This window comes from Pelophylax lessonae (assembly GCF_965119305.1).
Source record: "Pelophylax lessonae genome assembly, chromosome: 1".
Taxonomy (NCBI): domain Eukaryota; kingdom Metazoa; phylum Chordata; class Amphibia; order Anura; family Ranidae; genus Pelophylax; species Pelophylax lessonae.
In genome coordinates, this window is record NC_138768.1 from 772,544,375 (window position 1) to 772,564,951 (window position 20,577).

General features: G+C 42.6%; 1 protein-coding gene across 1 annotated transcript in view; it reads left to right on the top strand.

The window, feature by feature from the left end:
* The window catches only part of SEL1L3 (SEL1L family member 3), a 155,599-nt gene that overhangs the window by 120,777 nt on the left and 14,245 nt on the right, over nucleotides 1-20,577 (top strand). Inside the window, exons 17-21 of the mRNA XM_082267841.1 lie at nucleotides 3,550-3,633; nucleotides 6,174-6,264; nucleotides 9,894-9,978; nucleotides 15,058-15,167; nucleotides 16,258-16,385. Of these exons, the coding sequence (XP_082123967.1) occupies nucleotides 3,550-3,633; nucleotides 6,174-6,264; nucleotides 9,894-9,978; nucleotides 15,058-15,167; nucleotides 16,258-16,385 (498 nt within the window). The remainder of the gene's footprint in view (nucleotides 1-3,549; nucleotides 3,634-6,173; nucleotides 6,265-9,893; nucleotides 9,979-15,057; nucleotides 15,168-16,257; nucleotides 16,386-20,577) is intronic.

Sequence of the window (20,577 nt, forward strand, 5' to 3'; positions counted from 1 at the left end):
GAGGGTCTAGGGAGCGAGCGCGCGCCGCCGGAGGCGCGCACCCACGTGGTCACGGACCCCCCCCCCGCGCATGTGACCAGCGGACCCGATGTCCGCCGGCCACTCGGCGATCGGCGGGGGAGAGGGAGAATGTCAGGCAGCTTGTGTAAACAAGCGACCTGTCATTCTCCTCGCTGTAAAGACACTGATCACATGGATCTACTATGTAGATCCGTTGATCAGTGTCCTTACAGCTCAAGCCACAGCCAATCACAGTAGAAAGCACGCCCCTAGGGACACACACAGCCCCTCCCTCCCAAATAAAGTTAACCCCTTCACTACCAGTGTATTTTTACAGTAACAGTGCATATATATAGCACTGATTACTGTAGAAATGTCACTGGTAACCCCAAAAGTGTCAAAAATGTCAGTCAAGGGTCCGATCTGTCCGCCGCAATGTCGCAGTACCGCAAAAAAAAATCGCAGATCGCCGCCATTACACGTTAAAAAAAAAAACAACAAAAATGACAAAAATCTTTCCCTTTGTTAGTAAACGCGATAACTTTTGCGCAAACCAATCAAAATACGCTTTTTGCGATTTTTTTTTTACCAAACATAGGTAGCATAAAACAAATTGGCCGAAAATGTTAAAAAATTTTGATTTTTACATTTTTTTGGGGGGGAATTTCATATAAAAAAATTTGAAAAATATTGCTATTTTTGCAAAATTGACGCTCTTTTTTTGTTTATAGCGCGTGATCAAAAAATCGCACAGGTGATCAAATACCACCAAAAGAAAGCTCTGTTTGTGGGAAAAAAAGGACGCCAAATTCGTTTAGGTACAGCGTCGCACGACCGCGCAATTGTCCGTTAAAATCACGCAGTGCCGAATCGCAAAATACCCCCTGGTCGGAATGGGGGTAAAATCTTCCGGGGCTTAAGTGGTTAAGAGTTACTCGCCACTTGTTGCCCCACCCAAACCCCACCCTGCTCCGCCCCTAAACATGCCCTCTACATTGCAGAGCGCCCACAGCATGTCCCCTTAAATTGCAGAGCGCCCACAGCATGTCCCCTTACATTGCAGAGCGCCCACAGCATGTCCCCTTACATTGCAGAGCGCCCACAGCATGTCCCCTTACATTGCAGAGCGCCCACAGCATGTCCCCTTAAATTGCAGAGCGCCCACAGCATGTCCCCTTAAATTGCAGAGCGCTCGCAGCATGTCCCCTAAATTGCAGAGCGCTCGCAGCATGTCCCCTTTCATTGCAGAGCGCCCGCAGCATGTCCCCTTTCATTGCAGAGCGCCCACAGCATGTCCCCTTTCATTGCAGAGCGATCACAGCATGTCCCCTTTCATTGCAGAGTGCCCACAGCATGTTCCCTTTCATTGCAGAGCGCCCACAGCATGTCCCCTTTCATTGCAGAGCGATCACAGCATGTCCCCTTTCATTGCAGAGCGCCCACAGCATGTCCCCTTTCATTGCAGAGCGCCCACAGCATGTCCCCTTTCATTGCAGAGCGCCCACAGCATGTCCCCTTTCATTGCAGAGCGATCACAGCATGTCCCCTTAAATTGCAGAGCGCCCACAGCATGTCCCCTTAAATTGCAGAGCGATCACAGCATGTCCCCTTAAATTGCAGAGCGATCACAGCATGTCCCCTTAAATTGCAGAGCGATCACAGCATGTCCCCTTAAATTGTAGAGCGATCACAGCATGTCCCCTTTCATTGCAGAGCGATCACAGCATGTCCCCTTTCATTGCAGAGCGATCGCAGCATGTCCCCTTAAATTGCAGAGCGCTCACAGCATGACCCCTTAAATTGCAGAGCGCCCACAGCATGTCCCCTTAAATTGCAGAGCGCCCACAGCATGTCTCCTTACATTGCAGAGTGCCCACAGCATGACCCCTTTCATTGCAGAGCGATCATCACAGCATGTCCCCTTTCATTGCACAGTGCCCACAGCATGACCCCTTTCATTGCAGAGTGCCCACAGCATGTCCCCTTAATTGCAGAGCGATCATCACAGCATGTCCCCTTAATTGCAGAGCGATCATCACAGCATGTCCCCTTAATTGCAGAGCGATCATCACAGCGTGCACTTACCTGCAGCAGGCGGCTTCTCATCAATCCTGTGCGTCCTCCGTGTCTCCCGAGTCCTCCTCCTTCTCCTCGGCCAGTTACAATCGTTCGCCTTTTGGCCAATCAGGAAACACCTGCCTCTTGATTGGCCAGTAGGAGGATCAGGAGGAGGATCCCTGTGACAATAGCGAATACTCATTCGCTATTGTCACACAATGGGTGGGCTCAGGACGCAGTGCTCTGCTCCTAGAGCCCATCCTTTTCTAAAAAAGAAAGTGAAAGTAATCGCCGGCTGCTGTTAATGGCGGCGGCGGCAGGCACAGCTCGCCATCCTCAAAATTCCACTCGCAAAATGCTAGTAGGCGAGTGGAATTTTTGAGGGCTGCTTTAAAATATACTTTACAAATGTTGGACCAATATCAATCTAAACATTGTATGTATATACAGTGTGTATATGTATATATATATATATATAGTATATATATTACATGTTATGTGTAAACAATTTATGGGTCATTAGTTCTTTCAGATCACTGCACAGGACTCTATTTTTTGTCGTGATTTTGGGTACTGGGTTTTGGACCCACCAGGGTTCTATCAGCATGAAGTTTTTAGGTTCTTTCAGTATTTGTATAGATTTTCCCAGCTGATCCGTTTCCTCACACAATGCTAAAATATATTAGTCAATTCCAAAGCAAATTTGGTATGTGTTTGGGCACTTACTAACTTACTAACCCCTACTCTAAGCAGATATAAAAACACCATTAATGCAGATAAGTATTCATTAAAAATCATGAATGCAACTAGAATAAATACCTGACCTTATTTTGATATGAATATTCTGCTGTAGTCTCCTGCACAGCAAGATTCAGGCTAGGAAAAGGAAAATCAACTCTAGAGGGTCCATGTTTAAAAGAAATTTGCTCTGCAAAGGTGACAGTCATTCACAAAGGCGTAACAATACTTTATCGGAATTTAGTTAATTTATTTCCTATTTCCTGGCTATTTTTTCTGATTGAGGTATTTCAGAAAATAAACTGCATTATTGTCACTAGATGGAGTTGATGATCCTAGGAAATAAACAAATAGATTAATTGTGCTTGTGCTAATGAGGGACACCCAGATTGTTAATACATAGACCCCTAGGAGTCAGGATCCAGCGCATGCGTTCTGACAGGGAACATGCTGATAGGAGAAGAAAACAAAGTGAACAGAGCGATTCCTTAACAGCTTAGCGCTGCACCTTCACTGTCCAGACTGGTTCTTGTCCATCTTGTACTGTCAGGGGTGTCTTGATCATATGGTTGGATGAATACAGCTACTAAACATTTGGCAGCTAAAAGCTTTTATATGCATATATTTCAGCTGTATTAGGTTATTGTCTAGAGTTCAACTTTTAGGAAATAGATGCTTGAAAATATAACAATGCAGATTCTAAATTCCCATAATAACATAACCAGTAAACCTACCTTTGTTCATATTTCACAGTTTGGCAAAGTTTGTAGCTGAACAAAATGGAAACATTGGACTCGTTATCAGAAAGGCTGTAAATGCCTATTTGGATGGGTCACTGTAAGTAAGAGAACTACACTTTTATTGAGATTGCTTTCCAAACAGATTGAAGCATATGATGGCTTTTACTAAATGTTGTTATTAAAGTTCAGAAATAGAACCTTGCCAGCTACCGTGTGTGTTCACCAAAAACTATGAATGCGGACACAAGCTGCAATAGTGCTTATATAGTTTTTACATAACCTTTCCAAAAAAATGGGTACTCGCATGCTCCTGGTGCTTCCAGCACAACAGGCTAAATCAGACAGTGTTATATTAAAATTTCCCCGGAGCCACACAACCCCTGTAAGAACTCCTCTCTCCATGTAAGGATCCGAGTGCCTTTACCGACCTTGCCCCTCCCCTACGAGTGTCGACACAGGGTCACGTGTCTTCCTCAGGGAGATTTCTGACACACTGTGGAGGTGAAGATGGGGCATCCGGTACCTCCCCACACCAATGCCACAGTCCGAGCTTGTTATAGTCAAGTCCCTAGGAGCTCTACAGGAGAGGAATACATTCTACGGCATGCACCCCTCCTCTCGTTTTAAAGGTTAACTTTTTATATTTTATTTTAATAGAATAAAATATTTGATGTACAAAAGCAGTATAATCTCCTGTTTCCTCGTTTTAAGATTTGCTGAGTTTTGATGATCTTTACAAATGACTGGTATTTTTGCAAGCTGTTGCAAGCTATAAACAAAACAACATTTATATAAAAAAAACTATTAATGTAAAAAATAAGTCTTGATGAACTGATGGGGGCGCAATATGGTGAGTATGATGCCAAAGAAAAGATAACACCGCTGCAGGTGGGACCAAAATCCATGTGCCGAGAACAGGAAATCAGATGTGTGAACCCTAAGAAGTCACTACACACCTTCCTGGTGATTGATTGAGAACACACCGCTCACTTCCTGATGACAAATTAAAGTCAAATATCATCATCAAAATGCTGACAACAAAAACAGAAAAAAACAACAAAATATTCATAATAAAATAATCATTTTATTTTTGCTCTTTCCCTTCATCTTAGAACATCCTTAAAATAGATTGAAACACCAGATAATGCAAGGGGGAGCGTTTCTACCACTCATTCATAAAAATTACTCACATCCCATTCATAAATTAGCCCATTGGGGGTGCGAGTTTGAAGCTGGAAAATCCATAAATCCATAAATCCATAATACTTCCCTCTTGCATAACAAGTGGAAAACATCACCCTCTCTTTTGGGTGCCCATATCTTCTCAATTATCTGTACCCCTATTGCTGGTACATCCCCCGCATGATAGTTATTAAATCGTCTGTCTATGTTTGTTGAATGATTTTTATGTATACTATATAGATGTTCATTGAACCGATCACAGAGGTGCCTTGTGGTCCGGCCAACATATTGAATGTGGCAAAGACCACATGTAACCACATAAATCACGTACCGAGTGTTAACATTAAAGAAAGATTCTATTTTAAACTCCTTTCCATTAGATGACGAGAGTAGAACCTTCCAGTGTATGACTACAACAAGGGCAGCCTGGGGCACCACACTTGTAGTTACCCCTAAAGTGCAGCAAGGTGGTGGAAACCACACCAGTTGGAATAAACAGCTAGGGGATAGGTTGCTGTCCAAAGTAGGTGCTCCTCTAGATACTATATTACACAGGTATATATTGCACAGGTGTTATCACTACTTTTTTATTTCAACTGGTGTGGTTTCCACCACTTGGCTGCATTTTATGGATCTAATGGAAAGGAGCCCAATGGGCTAAATTATGAATGGGATGTGAGACATTTTTGTGAATGAGTGGTTTAAACGTTCCCCCTTGCATTATTTGGTGTTGTAATCCATTTTAGGGCTTATAAAGTTCTAAGATTTTAATTGTATTGCTTTGTTTTACTTGTTGTTCGGTTTCTCTTAATCAATGTTTTTTTCTGTTTGTCATGAGGAGGTCGGCGGTGTGTTCCCAATCAATCACTGGGTAGGTGTGTGGTGAATATTTAAGGTTCACACTTCTGATTTCCTGTTTGTTATGAAGAAGTGCTGAGACATGTGTGAAGCACGTTACGATTGCAGATCCGGTGTCACTTGTGCTGTCCCCTTGTGATACATGGAATAAAGTTTGAGCATCTTTAAGTGGTGCTGCGGCAAACTCGTTTTATTTTATGATGCCGAGGTACCTGTACATACTCAACGCATCAGCATTTCCTAAAGCTTGCCTGCCGTTTCCTGTCTCCTTTATATCTTTGTTGGCCAATGAGGAGGGCCATCATAGTGATAGGCCAGTAGAAATGTGTGTTGGGAAAGGAACAGGTTAAAGCTTGGCAGCAAACTCTAACACTACCTCTTGGCGCTTGCACTTCATAACTATAGCAATATGCCCCCCATGTTTTCCAGTGACCAGGGCTCCTTAAGATGCCAGCTATGCTTACATATAGAAAGTGTCTTCAATGAAAATACCCGTGTTGTCCATAGGAACCATAGAAATAATACCCACAAAACTCATTGGGCAGTCTGACATTTTCCCTCCAAACTAATGATTCTATCTTTTGTGATTTTCTGCAGAAATGAGGCTTTTTTGCATTTCATCTTGGCAGCAGAAGCTGGTATTGAATCATCTCAGACAAATGTAGCATATCTCTGTGAGGAACTTCCTGTAAGTATATCCAGATTATTCTTTTCTCATAAAAAAAATAAATAGGAAATGTGTGTCACAGTGCTATGCCCTGCCACAGTGTGAAAAGATTTCTGTGTCATCCAGTGTTCTCATACATGCAGGTTAAGGGGCTCCAGGGTGATTGTATCAAACCGGATATTCAGTTTCCTCAAGCTGGTAAAAGCTGATTTGGGACCTGGAGTCCGGAGGCTTCGTAGAAACTTGGAAGGGATGAAGTCTCCACTCATGGGTCCTGGTTTTGCAAACAACCAACCCAATAATTAGGCAGGTGTGTTAAGAGTTTTTATTACAGAAATGACCAGGGTTCAGGGCTCCACCCTGGCAAACAAGGGGGGTCTCACCCCGGGGTCAAGAGGGCTCCACCTAGAGAATGGGTGGAGTCAGTGCAGCATGGAGCTAAGAAGTATGAGCACATAGCTTGTGTGGTGAGATTTTATGGAGGATACAGACAAAGGGCCTGCAGTGTGGCCAGAACAGCAGAAAATTGTAGGAGGCTGTTGTACATTTTTTTTTTTTGTATTCTAACCTCTGCGAGGGAAACCCATTCTATGTCTTGAACTATGTTTTAATAAAAGTGTGCAAAAAAAGTCCTTAAAAAGAAAATTTAAGTGAGAGGCTGCATCTTTAATGCTACATAGTAACATAGTTAGTGAGGTTGAAAAAAGACATCAGTCCATCCAGTTCAACCTATGATGTGTGTGTGTGTTTGCTGTTAATCGTACATTGTATACCCCTGTATGTTGTGGTCTTTAAGGTGCCCATCTAATAGTTTTTTGAAACTATCGATGCTCCCTGCTGATACGACTGCTTGTGGAAGAGAATTCCACATCCTTACTGCTCGGACAGTAAAGAACCACCTACGTACTTTAAGGTTAAACCGCCTTTCCTCTAGTTTTAGTGAGTGGCCACGTGTCTTATTGTATTCCTTTTCTCTGAATAGTTTGTTCCTTATGCTAGGGTCGCCAGTACAGTATTTGTACATTGATATCATATCCCCCCTCAAGCGTCTCTTTTCCAGAGAGAATAGGTTCAGTGCTTGTAGTCTTTCCTCATAGCTGATGTCCTCCATTCCCCTAATTATTTTTGTTGCCCTTCTCTGGACTTTCTCCAGTTCCAGCACATCCTTCCTGAGGACCGGTGCCCAGAACTGGACAGCATACTCCAGATGTGGCAGGACCAGAGTCTTGTAGAGTGGGAGAATAATCTCTTTATTTCTGGAGTGAATCCCCTTTTTTATACAACCCAGTATTCTGTTGGCTTTGCTTGTAGCGGCTTGGCATTGCATGCCACTGCCAAGCCTGTTGTCCACCAGTACCCCCAGGTCCTTTTCCATCCTAGACTCACCCAGAGGTTCCCCCCCTAGTGAGTAGCTTGCTTTCTGGTTTCTGGCACCCAGGTGCATTACTTTACATTTTTCAACATTAAACCTCATCTGCCATGTAGTTGCCCACCCCATTATTTTTTTCAGGTCCGCTCGTAAGGTTTCCACATCCTGCATAGAAGATATTGGCATGCTTACTGCTCTACCATTTAAAGCTGGTTCTCGCACACAGAACAGAGTACAGTAGATATAACGTTATCAGTTCCATTTTATTTTAAGTAATGGGTCTGCCCACCCAAAATTAGTATCTCACAGTTCTTGTAAAAGACATGAGAAGTTATGATAACCACACCCTCTCATATTATTATTACACCTCTATATTATTCATTTTTTTTTTTTTCATTTTTGATGTGTTTTGCTGACATATTACCATTAATCCCTATGGAAAATGCATCTTTTGCAAACATGATTTGTTTCATTGCCGTCTGGGGTCATACTGGTACGTTGTGGATTGGAAGGGTGATAGCTTAATCATCGCTGCAGCAATGATAGAGCTATCAGTTTTTAGGGCCTGCAAATGTAAAAAGAAATCCTAGCGCTAAGAACCCACTGGACTACTTTTACAGGCGGAAGAAGGGAATCCGCTTTTACTGGGCTCTCCCGTGCAATTGGGGATCCTGATAAGGATTTAGCTGGTGGCATCCAGTTCCTGAGACACAGTGAGAGGGACTGATGTTGTTCCTCCTGCTGTGTGATGCCAGAAACCGGAAGAAATTAGGATTTAGTCACTTCCGGTTCTGATCGTTACTGGCTTGAACAAACATCTGATCAAACAGATCTTGGTTTGATCAGATGCTTTGGAGGGCAGGGCAGAGGACAAATCTGGGGTCTAATAGACCCCAGATGTCTCAGTAAAGAGTACCTGTCACTGCCCATGCTATTGCAAGGGATGTTGTTCATACCTTGCAATAAAGTTGATCAAAAGAAACATTTTTAAGGGGTAGTGTAAAAAAAAAAAGAAAAACTTTTAGAATAAAAAAATTAAATAAATGAAGGTGCCCCTGTACCCCTTTGTGCTGGCACGCAAAGACAAATGCATATGTAGGTCGCATACACATGTGTAAGCAATGTTCGCACCACATGTGAGGTATCACCATAAATGTTATAGTGAAAGCAATTATTCTAGCACCAGAGCTCCTGTGTAACTCTACACTGGTAACCTGTAAAGGCGTATAAATCGTCGCCTATGGAGACCTTTTAGGTACTGTAGTTTGGCATTAGGTTTCTATTTACTCAGCGTAACATCATCTTTTATATTTTAGCAAACAATTGGATATTATATTTTCTTTGTGCATTAAGATTCACAAAATTGTATTTTTTCCCAAAAAAATAGCATTTTAAAAACTGCTGCGCAAATACCGTGTGACAAAAAAAATTGCAACACCCACCATTTTATTCTCTAGGGCCTCTGCTTAAAAATATATATACAATGCCTGGCCAAAAAAAAAAGTCACCACCAAAAAAAAAGGTCACGCACTCTAATATTTTGTTGGCTTTGATTACGGCATGCATTCGCTGTGGCATTGTATTGATGATGGGAGAGTCGGACCACTGCGCAAAGCCTTCTCCAGCACATCCCAAAGATTATCAATGGGGTTAAGTTCTGGACTCTGTGGTGGCCAATCCATGTATGAAAATGATGTCTCATGCTCCCTGAACCACTCTCTCACAATTTGAGCCCGATGAATCCTGGCATTGTCATCTTGGACTATGCCCGTGCCATCAGGGAAGAAAAAATCCATTGATGGAATAAGCTGGTCATTCAGTATATTCAGGTAGTCGGCTGACCTCATTCTTTGGGCACATGCAGTAACTATCCAGTAGGATAGGTACTGCATGCTTAGTTTAGGTAATTGCTTAGTTCATTCCAGGTGGCGGCCTTCTTTTTTAGCCAGGCAGTGTATATATAATGTTTGGGGGTTCTAAGTAATTTTTACACTTATTTGAGAAGTGTCTGAATAGGTCTGGGGGTCAAGTGATTTAACACAGGGATGAGAGTGGTGCCCTTAGCGTAAAGTGACTTGTTCTCCACTCGAAAACACTTACTTTATCCTCAACAAACTCAAATGTCTCACCCTTCCTTCCATAGATGTGGCATAGGGCTTGTCTCTTCACCAAACCATAGAATAACAGAATTCAAAGTACATAGGAAATTACTATTACTAAAACACCAATTTCAAATATATAGTCTTTCCTGCATAAATAATTAATATGTTTACTTCTGTAGGAGCTGTCTGCATTTCCGCTAGGAGACACCTGCGTATTGAGATATTATAATTTGTCAGCACGCCAGCCCACTCCCTCAACATATGGTTGGTATTCATTATACTTTACATTACAGAATATAGACTACTCGATAAAGCAGTCCTAATAGTCTTTCAACTTTTTATTTGTGCCTTAAGAGGATCTTCCACCTCAGTGACCTCACAGTCTGCTTAATAAAGATGCCCCCCTCCCCTCCCTAAAACACTGTATAAATGTACCTATGGAGGGACAAATACAGTATCTCACAAAAGTGAGTACACCCCTCACATTTTTGTAATTTTTTTTATAGCTTTTCATGTGACAACACTGAAGAAATTACACTTTGCTACAATGTAAAGTAGTGCGTGTACAGCTTGTATAACAGTGTAAATTTGCTGTCCCCTCAAAATAACTCAACACACAGCCATTATGTCTAATGGGCCATACACACTATACAATTGTCTTTAGATTTTTTTTCCTTTAGATTTACCAAAATCATATAATATGAGGTCAAATCTAAACACTTTAAATTTGTGTGCAATTTGTGTGCAATCGGGCAGGCCCTTGCACTACATAGTTGAAGGTAAATCTAAAGGAAATCTAACAACAAAAGTTGTATAGTGTGTATCCAGCTTAAACCGCTGGCAGCAAAAGTGAGTACACCCCTGGACCAAAAGGTCCAACTTGGGCCAAAAGTGTCAATATTTTGTGTAGCCACCATTGTTTTCCAGCACTGCCTTAACCCTCTTGGGCATAGAGTTCATGAAAGCTTTACAGGTTGCCACTGGAGTCCTCTTCCACTCCTCCATGACGACATCACGGAGCTGGTGGATGTTAGAGACCTTGCGCTCCTCCAACTTCCGTTTGAGGATACCCCACATATGCTCAAAAGGTTTTGGTCTGGAGACATGCTTGGCCAGTCCATTACCTTTAGCTTTGCCCTCAGCTTCTTTAGCAAGGCAGTGGTCATCTTGGAGGTGTGTTTAGGGTCGTTATCATGATGAAATACTGTCCTGCGGCCCAGTCCAGGAAGAGCGGGGATCATGCTCTGCTTCAGCATGTCCCAGTACATGTTGGCATTCATGGTTCCCACAATGAACTGTAGCTCCCCAGTGCCGGCAGCACTCATGCAGCCCCACCACCATGCTTGACTGTAGGCAAGATACACTTGTCTTTGTACTCCTCACCTGGTTGCTACCACACACGCACATCTGAACCAAATACGTTTATCTTGGTCTCATCAGACTACAGGGCATGGTTCCAGTAATCCATTTCCTTAGTCTGCTTGTCTTCAGCAAACTGTTTGTTGGCTTTCTTGTGCATCATGTTTAGAAGAGGCTTCCTTCTGGGACGATAGTCATGCAAACCAATTTGATGCAGTGTGCGTCGTATGGTCTGAGCACTGACAGGCAGAACCCCCACCCCTTAACCTCTGCAGCAATGCTGGCAGCACTCATACGTCTATTTCCCAAAGACAACCCCTGAATATGACACTGAGCAAGTGCACTCAACTTCTTTGGTCGACCATGGCGAGGCCTGTTTTGAGTGGAACCTGTCCTGTTAAACCACTGTATGGTCTTGGTCACTGTGCTGCAGCTCAGTTTCAGGGTCTTGGCAATCGTCTTATAGCCTAAGCCATCTTTATGTAGAGCAACAATCCTTTTTTTCAGATCGTCAGAGAGTTCATTGCCATGTGGTGCATGTTAAACTTCCAGTAGTCAGTATGAGAGAGTGAGAGCGATAACACCAAATTTAACACACCTGCTCCCCATTCACACCTGAGACCTTGTAACACTAACGAGTCACATGACAGGAGGAGGGAAAATGGCTATTATGGACATTTCCACTTAGGGTGTACTTACTTTTGTTGCCAGCGATTTAGACATTAATGGCTGTGTGTTAAGTTATTTTGAAGGGACTGCAAATTTACACTGTTTTACAAAAGCTGTACACTCACTACTTTACATTGTAGCAAAGTGTCATTTCTTCAGTGTTGTCACATGAAAAGATATAATAAAATATTTACAAAAATGAGAGGGGTGTACTCACTTTTTTGAGATACTGTATTTCAACCCAACCAAAGTATATAGTTGAACTGTTTTTTCCCCCCACGGATATGTTTATGTAGAATTTAAAGGGGGGGTAGCCTGAGTAAGTGGACCTGTTTAATTGTTTTTTCTAACAAATTATATTCTTAGGTTAGACTTTTCATACAGTTGGTGATTTTCATAGACCTGCTTTTATTAAACAAAGGAAAGAATAGAGTTAACTTTTAGCAATGCCATGTTACAGTTCTAAGAGATCAGTTATGATTGGTTGCTGCTTTTGAAAGGCATAATTGACTGCAAATATCCTGCCTCTGATCTTTTTCATACTTATTTTTAAAAACGAGGATATGCATTGTTTTATTTAGCCATCCTGCAATTAAAACATCTATTTTAGATTTTTAGCCTATCATTTGGAGACAGCACTGACAGTGTTGCTGAGCTGAAATTGTGCATTTTATATTTAAAGTTTACTTTGTGTGGTAGAGATATATTATGCATTTTTAATTAAGGTAAAGCTGTCCAACCATAACTTTTTTCGCAGCCACTAGGTGGAACTATGTGCTTTGCCTTTTATGTTTTGTATGTTATTAGATACAACAATCTTGACCCAAAACCATGAAACTGAAGGACATTGAAAATATCCAATAGAATATTAGAATAATAGAATATCCAATAGAACTATAGTAATAGATTGTATGACAAAATCATCATTGGGTGCTGCCTTGGCTGTTCATCCTCTATCCCAAAAGCAATTTTGCTGCAGATATTCCCCTAAAAATAGAAAAGATATGGTTTGTAAACCTGAACACGATGTACATTTAGATGTCTTGAGTACAGTACTGGTAAAGTTAGGCAAGCTCAACAAGAGATTTAACTTATTTTTACTATTTATCAAACTTCTTAAATAGTTCTAGTTAATTATTTGAAGAATAAGATTTCAGAAGATTCCAGTTTGTGAGTTTTACATTTCAGCAATGATCCTATGAATCATTGGTTTACCTGCAGTAAAGGTCAACTGATATTGTAATTTTGTGCTTTTGCTGGCACATAGAATCACAATTTGTAGAGTAGTTGAAGGTATATTTCAGGAACTGTTGTGACCATAAAAAGAAAAAGTAAATGGTGTAACCCCCCCCCCCCCGATAAGATTCCCTATAAAATATAATAGAAAAATAATTGGTGAATCTAGCTGCGAGAGAGGGACACCCTGGGGGAGACTTTGTGACCTAAGCTATGTGCTATCACTGCAGGTAATCTCTGCCTGTGTAGAGAGCCATGTATGGCTGTCATTATAATGAATGAGGCTGGCAGTCGTACCTAGCTGCTGAGGGAATGTCTGATTCCTGGTGCTACTATTCGCACCGAACTGAACTGCTGATGTTACTGTAGCCTAAGGGCTGTTTCACACTGGTCTGACATGTCGCATGACATGTCAAAATCAATGGTTTCCTATGACAGCCGTATTAAATGGTCTGACTTGTGCCAGTCAGACTTTGAAAAAGCCTCCTGCACTACTTTGGTCCGACCTGGGCACGATTTCAGCCCATTGATTTGAATGGAAGCCAGGATCATCATCTTAACTGATCCAACTTGTGGCAAACGACTTGTGCTCTGAGGATCTTGAAGGGGAACCCCACGCCAAAATGAAAAAAAAAAAAAACGTGTGGTTCCCCCCCAAAACCATATCAGACCCTTATCCAAACATGCAGCCTGGCAGGTCAGGGAAGGGGGGGGGGGCAAGTGAGTGCCCCCCTGGACTATAACAAGCCACATGCCCTAAACATAAAAGAGTGGATGCTTTGGGGCAAGGGGGCCCTGTGCCCCACCCAAAGCACCTTGTCCCTATGTTGATGGGGACAAGGGCCTCTTCCTGACAACCATTGACGGTGGTTATTAGGGTCTGTGGGCAGGGGCTTAACGGAATCTAGAAGCCCCTTTTAACAAGGGGGCCTCCTGATCCCGCACCCCCCTCATGTGAATAAGTATGGGGTACTCCCAAACCCTACCCACCCCCCACCCCCCCTCAAAAAAAAAAGCAGTGTAGTGTAAATAAAAATGTGATGTCACATAGGACAGAGTCTCCAGTCACCAGATGGCCACGCCCCATGGTGATATAAGAACTGGCAGACATTGGAGATGACACAACGATAGAAGCTAGCATCAGAGGAGGACTGGGTCAGTGGTGGGGAACACAGCAGCGGAGGAAGAAGACTGGAGGAAGAACAGATCAGTGGTGGAACCGGAGAAAGAAGACATTAAGCTATGAAAGGGGATAGTCTTCATTTTTAATAAAGGATTTGTCAAAAACCGTTGTTTTAGTTTACACTACACTGATTTTTTTGGGGGTGAATGGGTAGGGGTACAGTGTACCCCATACTCATTTACATGGGGGGGGGGGTTCCAGATACCAATAAGCCCCTTGCCCACAGACCCTTGGAAAGAGGTCCTTGTCCCCATCAACATGGGAACAAGGTGCTTTGGGACGGGGGACCCAGAGCCCCCCTGCACCAAAGCACCCACTCACCTTTGTTGAGGGCATTTGGCCAGGTATGGTCCAGTTAGGAGGGGGGGGGGGGGGTTCGTGATCTGCCAAGCTGCATGCTTGGAATAAGGGTCTGGTATGGATTTTAGGGGGGGGGGCATGTCATTTTTTCTTTTTTTTGTGGCATGGGGTTTCCCTTCAAAATCTATACCAGACTGAAGGACCTGGTATGGTCGGATCAAAGTCGGATCCCATTCATTGAAGTTGCATGGAAGTCGGACATGAAGTCACAGGGCAAAGTCGGATCAGAAGTCGTGCGACTTTCGTGTCGGATCTGTGTGAACATAGCCTAAGTGTTAGTAGGTACATTTACTGACAGCTTAACCCTATGTTAGCTGTGCCATTGTGGTAAACAGGTCTCACTGTTGTGATAGAGATGTAGCCTAAACTATAAAATGTTAACGATCTGTTAAGACCTATTGGATATAGGTTACTATACACAAGGATGTACAAAAGGCATGATAATTAATCATATACCTGACTCCCGAGTGCTGGTCCACTCCATATTAGAGCAACATTTATCATCTGACCATAAAGACTCCTCTCTCTTTTTACAGCTTTATTGAAGATGGGCGACATGTATTATTATGGTGGGGAAAACCACCAAAGACATCTGGAAGAGTCAGTAAAGATGTACACACAGGCGGCAGCGCACGGGGATGCCCAGGTAACACATAACCTTCTTTACATTTTCATTGGAAGCATTCTTAACACAAGGCAAGGTGAGACTGTTGATTGACTTGAGACCTTACTAGTGAAGGCTAAGCTGATGTTAGCATCAATAAGGTAGGAAACACATGAGGAGCTAGAAACGCTGCACACCCCAAATTATTGAAAGAAGGCAGGAAAAGTTCCCCCAGGGCTTTTTTAGCAGTGTATTAAATTAAACTGGTATTTTTTGTAAAAATATATTTTAACAGTTCATAAAAAATTGGTTCCACATTCTAAATTCTGGTTACAACAGCAGGATATCATCCAACAGCAAGAAAGAATTGTACATGGTAGCAAGACAAACTACCAAATAGATAATCTGATGCGTTTCGACCCATTTAAAGCCGTGGTCTTCTTCTGGGAAATTTTTTTCGCTAAAGGATGAGAAGGCAACTTGCAACCAGAGGTGTCGATCAGAAAGTTCTGAAAGAGGTGTCGATCAGAAAGAACTTTCTGATCGACACCTCTGATTGCAAGTTGCCTTCTCATCCTTTAGCGAAAAAAATCCCCTAAAGAAGAATACGACTTTAAATGGGTCGAAACACATTGGGTATTATTTTGTAGTTTGTCTTGCTACCATGTACAATTCTTTCTTGCTGTTGGAAGATATCTTGCTGTTGTAACCAGAATTTATATTTTTATCCTATGTGGAACCAATTTTTTATAAATTGTTAATAAAATATATTTTTACAAAAAATACCAGTTTGATTTAATACACTGCTGCTAAAAAACTTTTCCTGCCTTCTTTCAGCTGATGTTACCATCTTCCTTTCTAGCTTCTAGCTCTTTCCTTATTCTACTGTCCATGAGTGTTATGGGGGAAAGACAAGAATTGGTGTACATAGCATGGGTTGGCAACACCATTTGGTGTGGAATTATGGGTGTCATTAGAATCACTGCCTCCAGTGACAGGTAGTAGTGTAATGTCCCTGAGTCCTAGTATTATATAAGAAATGCGCCGGGTGGGGTGGTTCAACTTTTTCGTAGTAGCAGTAATGTTATTTTTTCTGTTGTTTGACTTATGGAATTATTTGTATGTTTTTCAGGGCTTTTTCAACTTAGCTCAACTAATTCAAGAGGGAGTTACCATTCCTGAATATATGTTAAGGCATTTGAAATTGGATGCATCTTTGTTTGGGGAGAGCCGTGCCCTTGTGATAGAGCTCTATGAAAGGTTCGGTTTTCTGTCACTTACCATTTCTGAGAAACATAAGTATAACTGTTGCAGTGAAATATATCACAAGTCAGTGTAATGTTTAAATAAAACCAGTATACAGTATTACATAAATTACAGTAGCATAGTTCTGTATACCAAGTGTGCAGAATTCTGCCCAAAGGTGGAGTAGACAGTACTAAGGTCCAGTGGTGGCTCTGAGCTGGCTACAAAGTGAACTATGATGTCCCCACATGATATCTGAATGAGCACGAGTGGTTCCAAATCAAGAGTATTATTTGTTGTAATAGGCTATTTATATTACTTAGGCATTGGTTTAGGTTACATAGTTACATAGTTATTCAATTTGAAAAAAGTCCATCTAGCTCAACCAATAAAAAACAAAAAGGAAAGAGAACCTTACAATCCCATATACACAATCCTATATCCACAGCTGATCCAGAGGAAGGCGAAAACCCCCCAGCAAAGTATGATCCAGTTTGCTACAGCAGGGGAAAAAAATTCCTTCCTGATCCCCAGAGAGGCAATCCGATATTCCCTGGATCAACTTTACCTATAAATATTAGTACCCAGTTATATTATGTATGTACACCTAGGAAAGAATCCAGGCCTTTTTTTAAATCAATCTACTGAGCTTGCCAGAACCACCTCTGGAGGGAGTCTATTCCACATTTTCACAGCTCTTACTCTGTAATCCATATTTAGAGACGAAATCTCTTTTCCTCAAGATGTAGAAGAGTGCCCCCTTGTCCTCTGTGATGACCTTAAAGTTAATACCTGAACACCAAGTTCACTATATGGACCCCTTATGTATTTATACATGTTGATTAGATCCCCCCTTAATCTCCTCTTCTCAAGAGCGAATAAATTCAGTTCCTCTAATCTTTCCTCATTACTGAGCTCCTCCATGCCTCTTATCAGTTTGGTTGCTCTTCTCTGCACTTTCACCAGTTCCATGAAATCCTTTTTGCGAACTGGTGCCCAAAACTGCACTGCATATTCCAGATGAGGTATTACTAATGATTTGTACAGGGGTAAAATGATATCTCTCTCTCTGGAGTCCATACCTCTCTTAATACAAGAAAGAACTTTGCTTGCTTTGGAAACCGCAGCTTGGCATTGCATGCTATTATTAAGCTTATGATCTACCAGAACACCCAGATCCTTCTCCACTCGGCATTCCCCCAGTTCTACTCCACCTAGTATGTATGATGCATGCCTATTCTTATCCCCAGGGTGCGTAACTTTACATTTATCAACAATAAACCTAATTTGCCACATGTTGCCCAATGAAACAGTGCATTGGGGTTGGCCTGTAATTTGGAGACATCCTGTAAGGAAGTTATTCCACTGCATAGCTTGGTGTCGTCTACAAAGACTGAAATGGTACTTTTAATTCCAGACCCTATATCATTTATAAAGCTATTAAAAAGTAAGAGTCCTAACACTGAACCTTGGGGTACACCACTGATAACCTTAGACTATTCAGAGTAAGAATCATTAACCACTACTCTCTGAATTCTATATTTTAGCCAATTTTCTATCTATTTACAAACTGATCTTTCCAAGCCTGTAGACTTTACCTTACACACAGGGCCAGCTCTCCCGCTAGGCGAAACAGGCAGTCGCCTAGGGCGCACTGCCGCCTAGGGCGCAGCCTTACCTCTCAAGTGTCCCTGATTCGCTGGAATCGTCCCCAGGGATCGTCAGGGCTGAGTACAGGAATGCTTGCGGGCGCAGCGGTGCGGGCGGCTTGGTTTCCGCACACCGCGAGTGACACATGGCAGCCAGTCTCTCTCCCTGGCTGCAGCCTGCCTGTGTTGTGTAAGTGCAGAGAGCGGAGAGCACTGAACCCGCCCCTCCCCCTTCCTGTGTTTCCTGTACACAGAGGAGGCGGGAGCAGCACACCACTCTCTGCAACTGCGCCATTCTGATTTGAGGTCTGTTACTGTGATTTTTACATCTAATACTAACTTGCTGGGAGGGTAAATGGGGATGTATGGAGAGGGGGGTGTGTGTATGGAGAGGGGGGGGATGTATGGAGAGGGGGGGGATGTATGGAGAGGGGGGATGTATGGAGATGGGGGATGTATGGAGAGAGGGGAGGATGTATGGAGATGGGGGGGATGTATGGAGATGGGGGGATGTATGGAGAGGGGAGGATGTATGGAGAGGGGAGGATGTATGGAGAGGGGGAGGATGTATGGAGAGGGGGGAGGATGTATGGAGAGGGGGGGATGTATGGAGAGGGGGGGATGTATGGAGAGGGGGAGGGTTTTTTAGAGAGGGGGGGGATGTATGAAGAGGGGGAGGATGTATGGAGAGGGGTGGGTGTATGGAGAGGGGGAGGATGTATGGAGAGGGGGGGATGTATGGAGAGAGGGGGGGGGTGTATGTAATGTAATGTCCCAATATTTATGGACCTGACTGTATATATTGTATGTACTGTGACCTGTGCTTTTCTATACATTAGATGTTGGATCACGACTACAGTAAGGCCTGTGTTTCTCTTTATTCCCAAAATGGTAGATAATTCATTTTAGAGTTATTGCTCAGTGGAAAAAAAATTATATCCAGTATCTCCAAATGTTGCAAACCCTTCAATACTCTTTAAAGTAAACCTGACCTGGCCTTAAGCATAAATGGTACCAAAAGTTTAGAAATGCAGATACCATGTTCTTGCCAAATTGATCCTTAAAGGTCAGCCATGGATTCTAAGCCCAGGCTGTACTTGGGTCCTAAAGATCAACCCAAGTCATATTTAGGCCATGCTTGTCCTGGTACTAAGCCCAGCTCCCTAGTCATTTATATGTCATTTGTCAAATGGCAGACTTTCAGTGGGCAGTAAAGACTTTGGCATCTGACAGGTGTGTAACTACCTTTTACCTTTAGTAACCCCCTCGTTTTTCATATGAGAATAGCATGCAAAGAAAAAAAACTGATGATCTTTCATCCGATTTTCTCATCATGTGTACTAGGCTTAAGGGTGCATTCACAGCTGCGAATGTACCTGCACTGCAATTGGATGCAAGAACCCTAGTGGGGTAACTCACGATTAGCCCCATTGAAAGTAATTTAAGGCTGCTGTTTCCCACAGCTCATTTCGGCCACTCGCATGTAATCTCTCATGCAGCAGTTGCATGTGAATGATGGGCCTTGGACGCAGACTAAATTTGTTAAATCCCTGCAATGTACATTAATGACCTTTTTTTTTTCTCAACAAAAGTGGAGCTACACTTTAATCATAGTCAGTGACTTAAAGTGATACTAAAGTCTATTTTTTTTCATTTAAAATAACAAACATGTTATAGTTTCCTGCTCTGTGCAGTGTTTTTTTCACAGAGCAGTCCCGATTCTCCTTTTCTCGGGTCCCTCGCCGGCACTCCTTGCCCCTCCCCCGCCAAGTGCCCCCACAGCAAGTAGCTTGCTATAGGGGCACACAAGCCGAGCCACATCTCCATGTGTCCATTAAGATACAGAGCTGCGGTTCGGCCCCACCTCCTCTCTCTCCTCATTGGCTAACTGAATTTGATTGACAGCAGTGACAGCCACTAGCACAGTTGTGTCTCAGTTAATCAGGAGAGAGAGTCCCAGATGGCTGAGTCTCTCCTGCAAGATCGCTGGATAGAGATGGGCTCAGGTAAGTATTTGGGGGGCTGAAAGGGGCTTCTGCACACAGGATTTTTATTTTAATGCAAAGAATGTCTCAAGATAAAAAACCTTTCTGACTTTACAACCACTTTAAAGTAATATTAAACCCAAAAGCAAACATTTATTATATTGTAGCTTACAAATTCTTACAACCAATGATGGCTGCATAAGTTTTATATTTCAGGCCTTCTTTCCTTCATTCTAAATTGGTGATCCAGCCAGTAAGTCTGTTGTTTTTCTACAGAACAAGTTCTTCTGCAAATGTAGCTGGCCGAGTGTTGATACACATCATTTACCACTGACTGGGGTGCTAACAATGATCAGCTTTTATTTATTCATGTAAAACCTTTATTCCAAAAGGAACAAAATGGTTGCTATAACTGGAGTGTGGCTTCAATTTGTCAGTGTTTTAAATCTGCTAGTAAACCTAATACTCCACTCCCCCAGATTGACAATACTGCTGTCCAAAGGTGCCCCATTCTACATTCATGTAGAATGTAGGCACTGGAATAAGAGATGTGTGTTACTGGCCAGTTCCCCA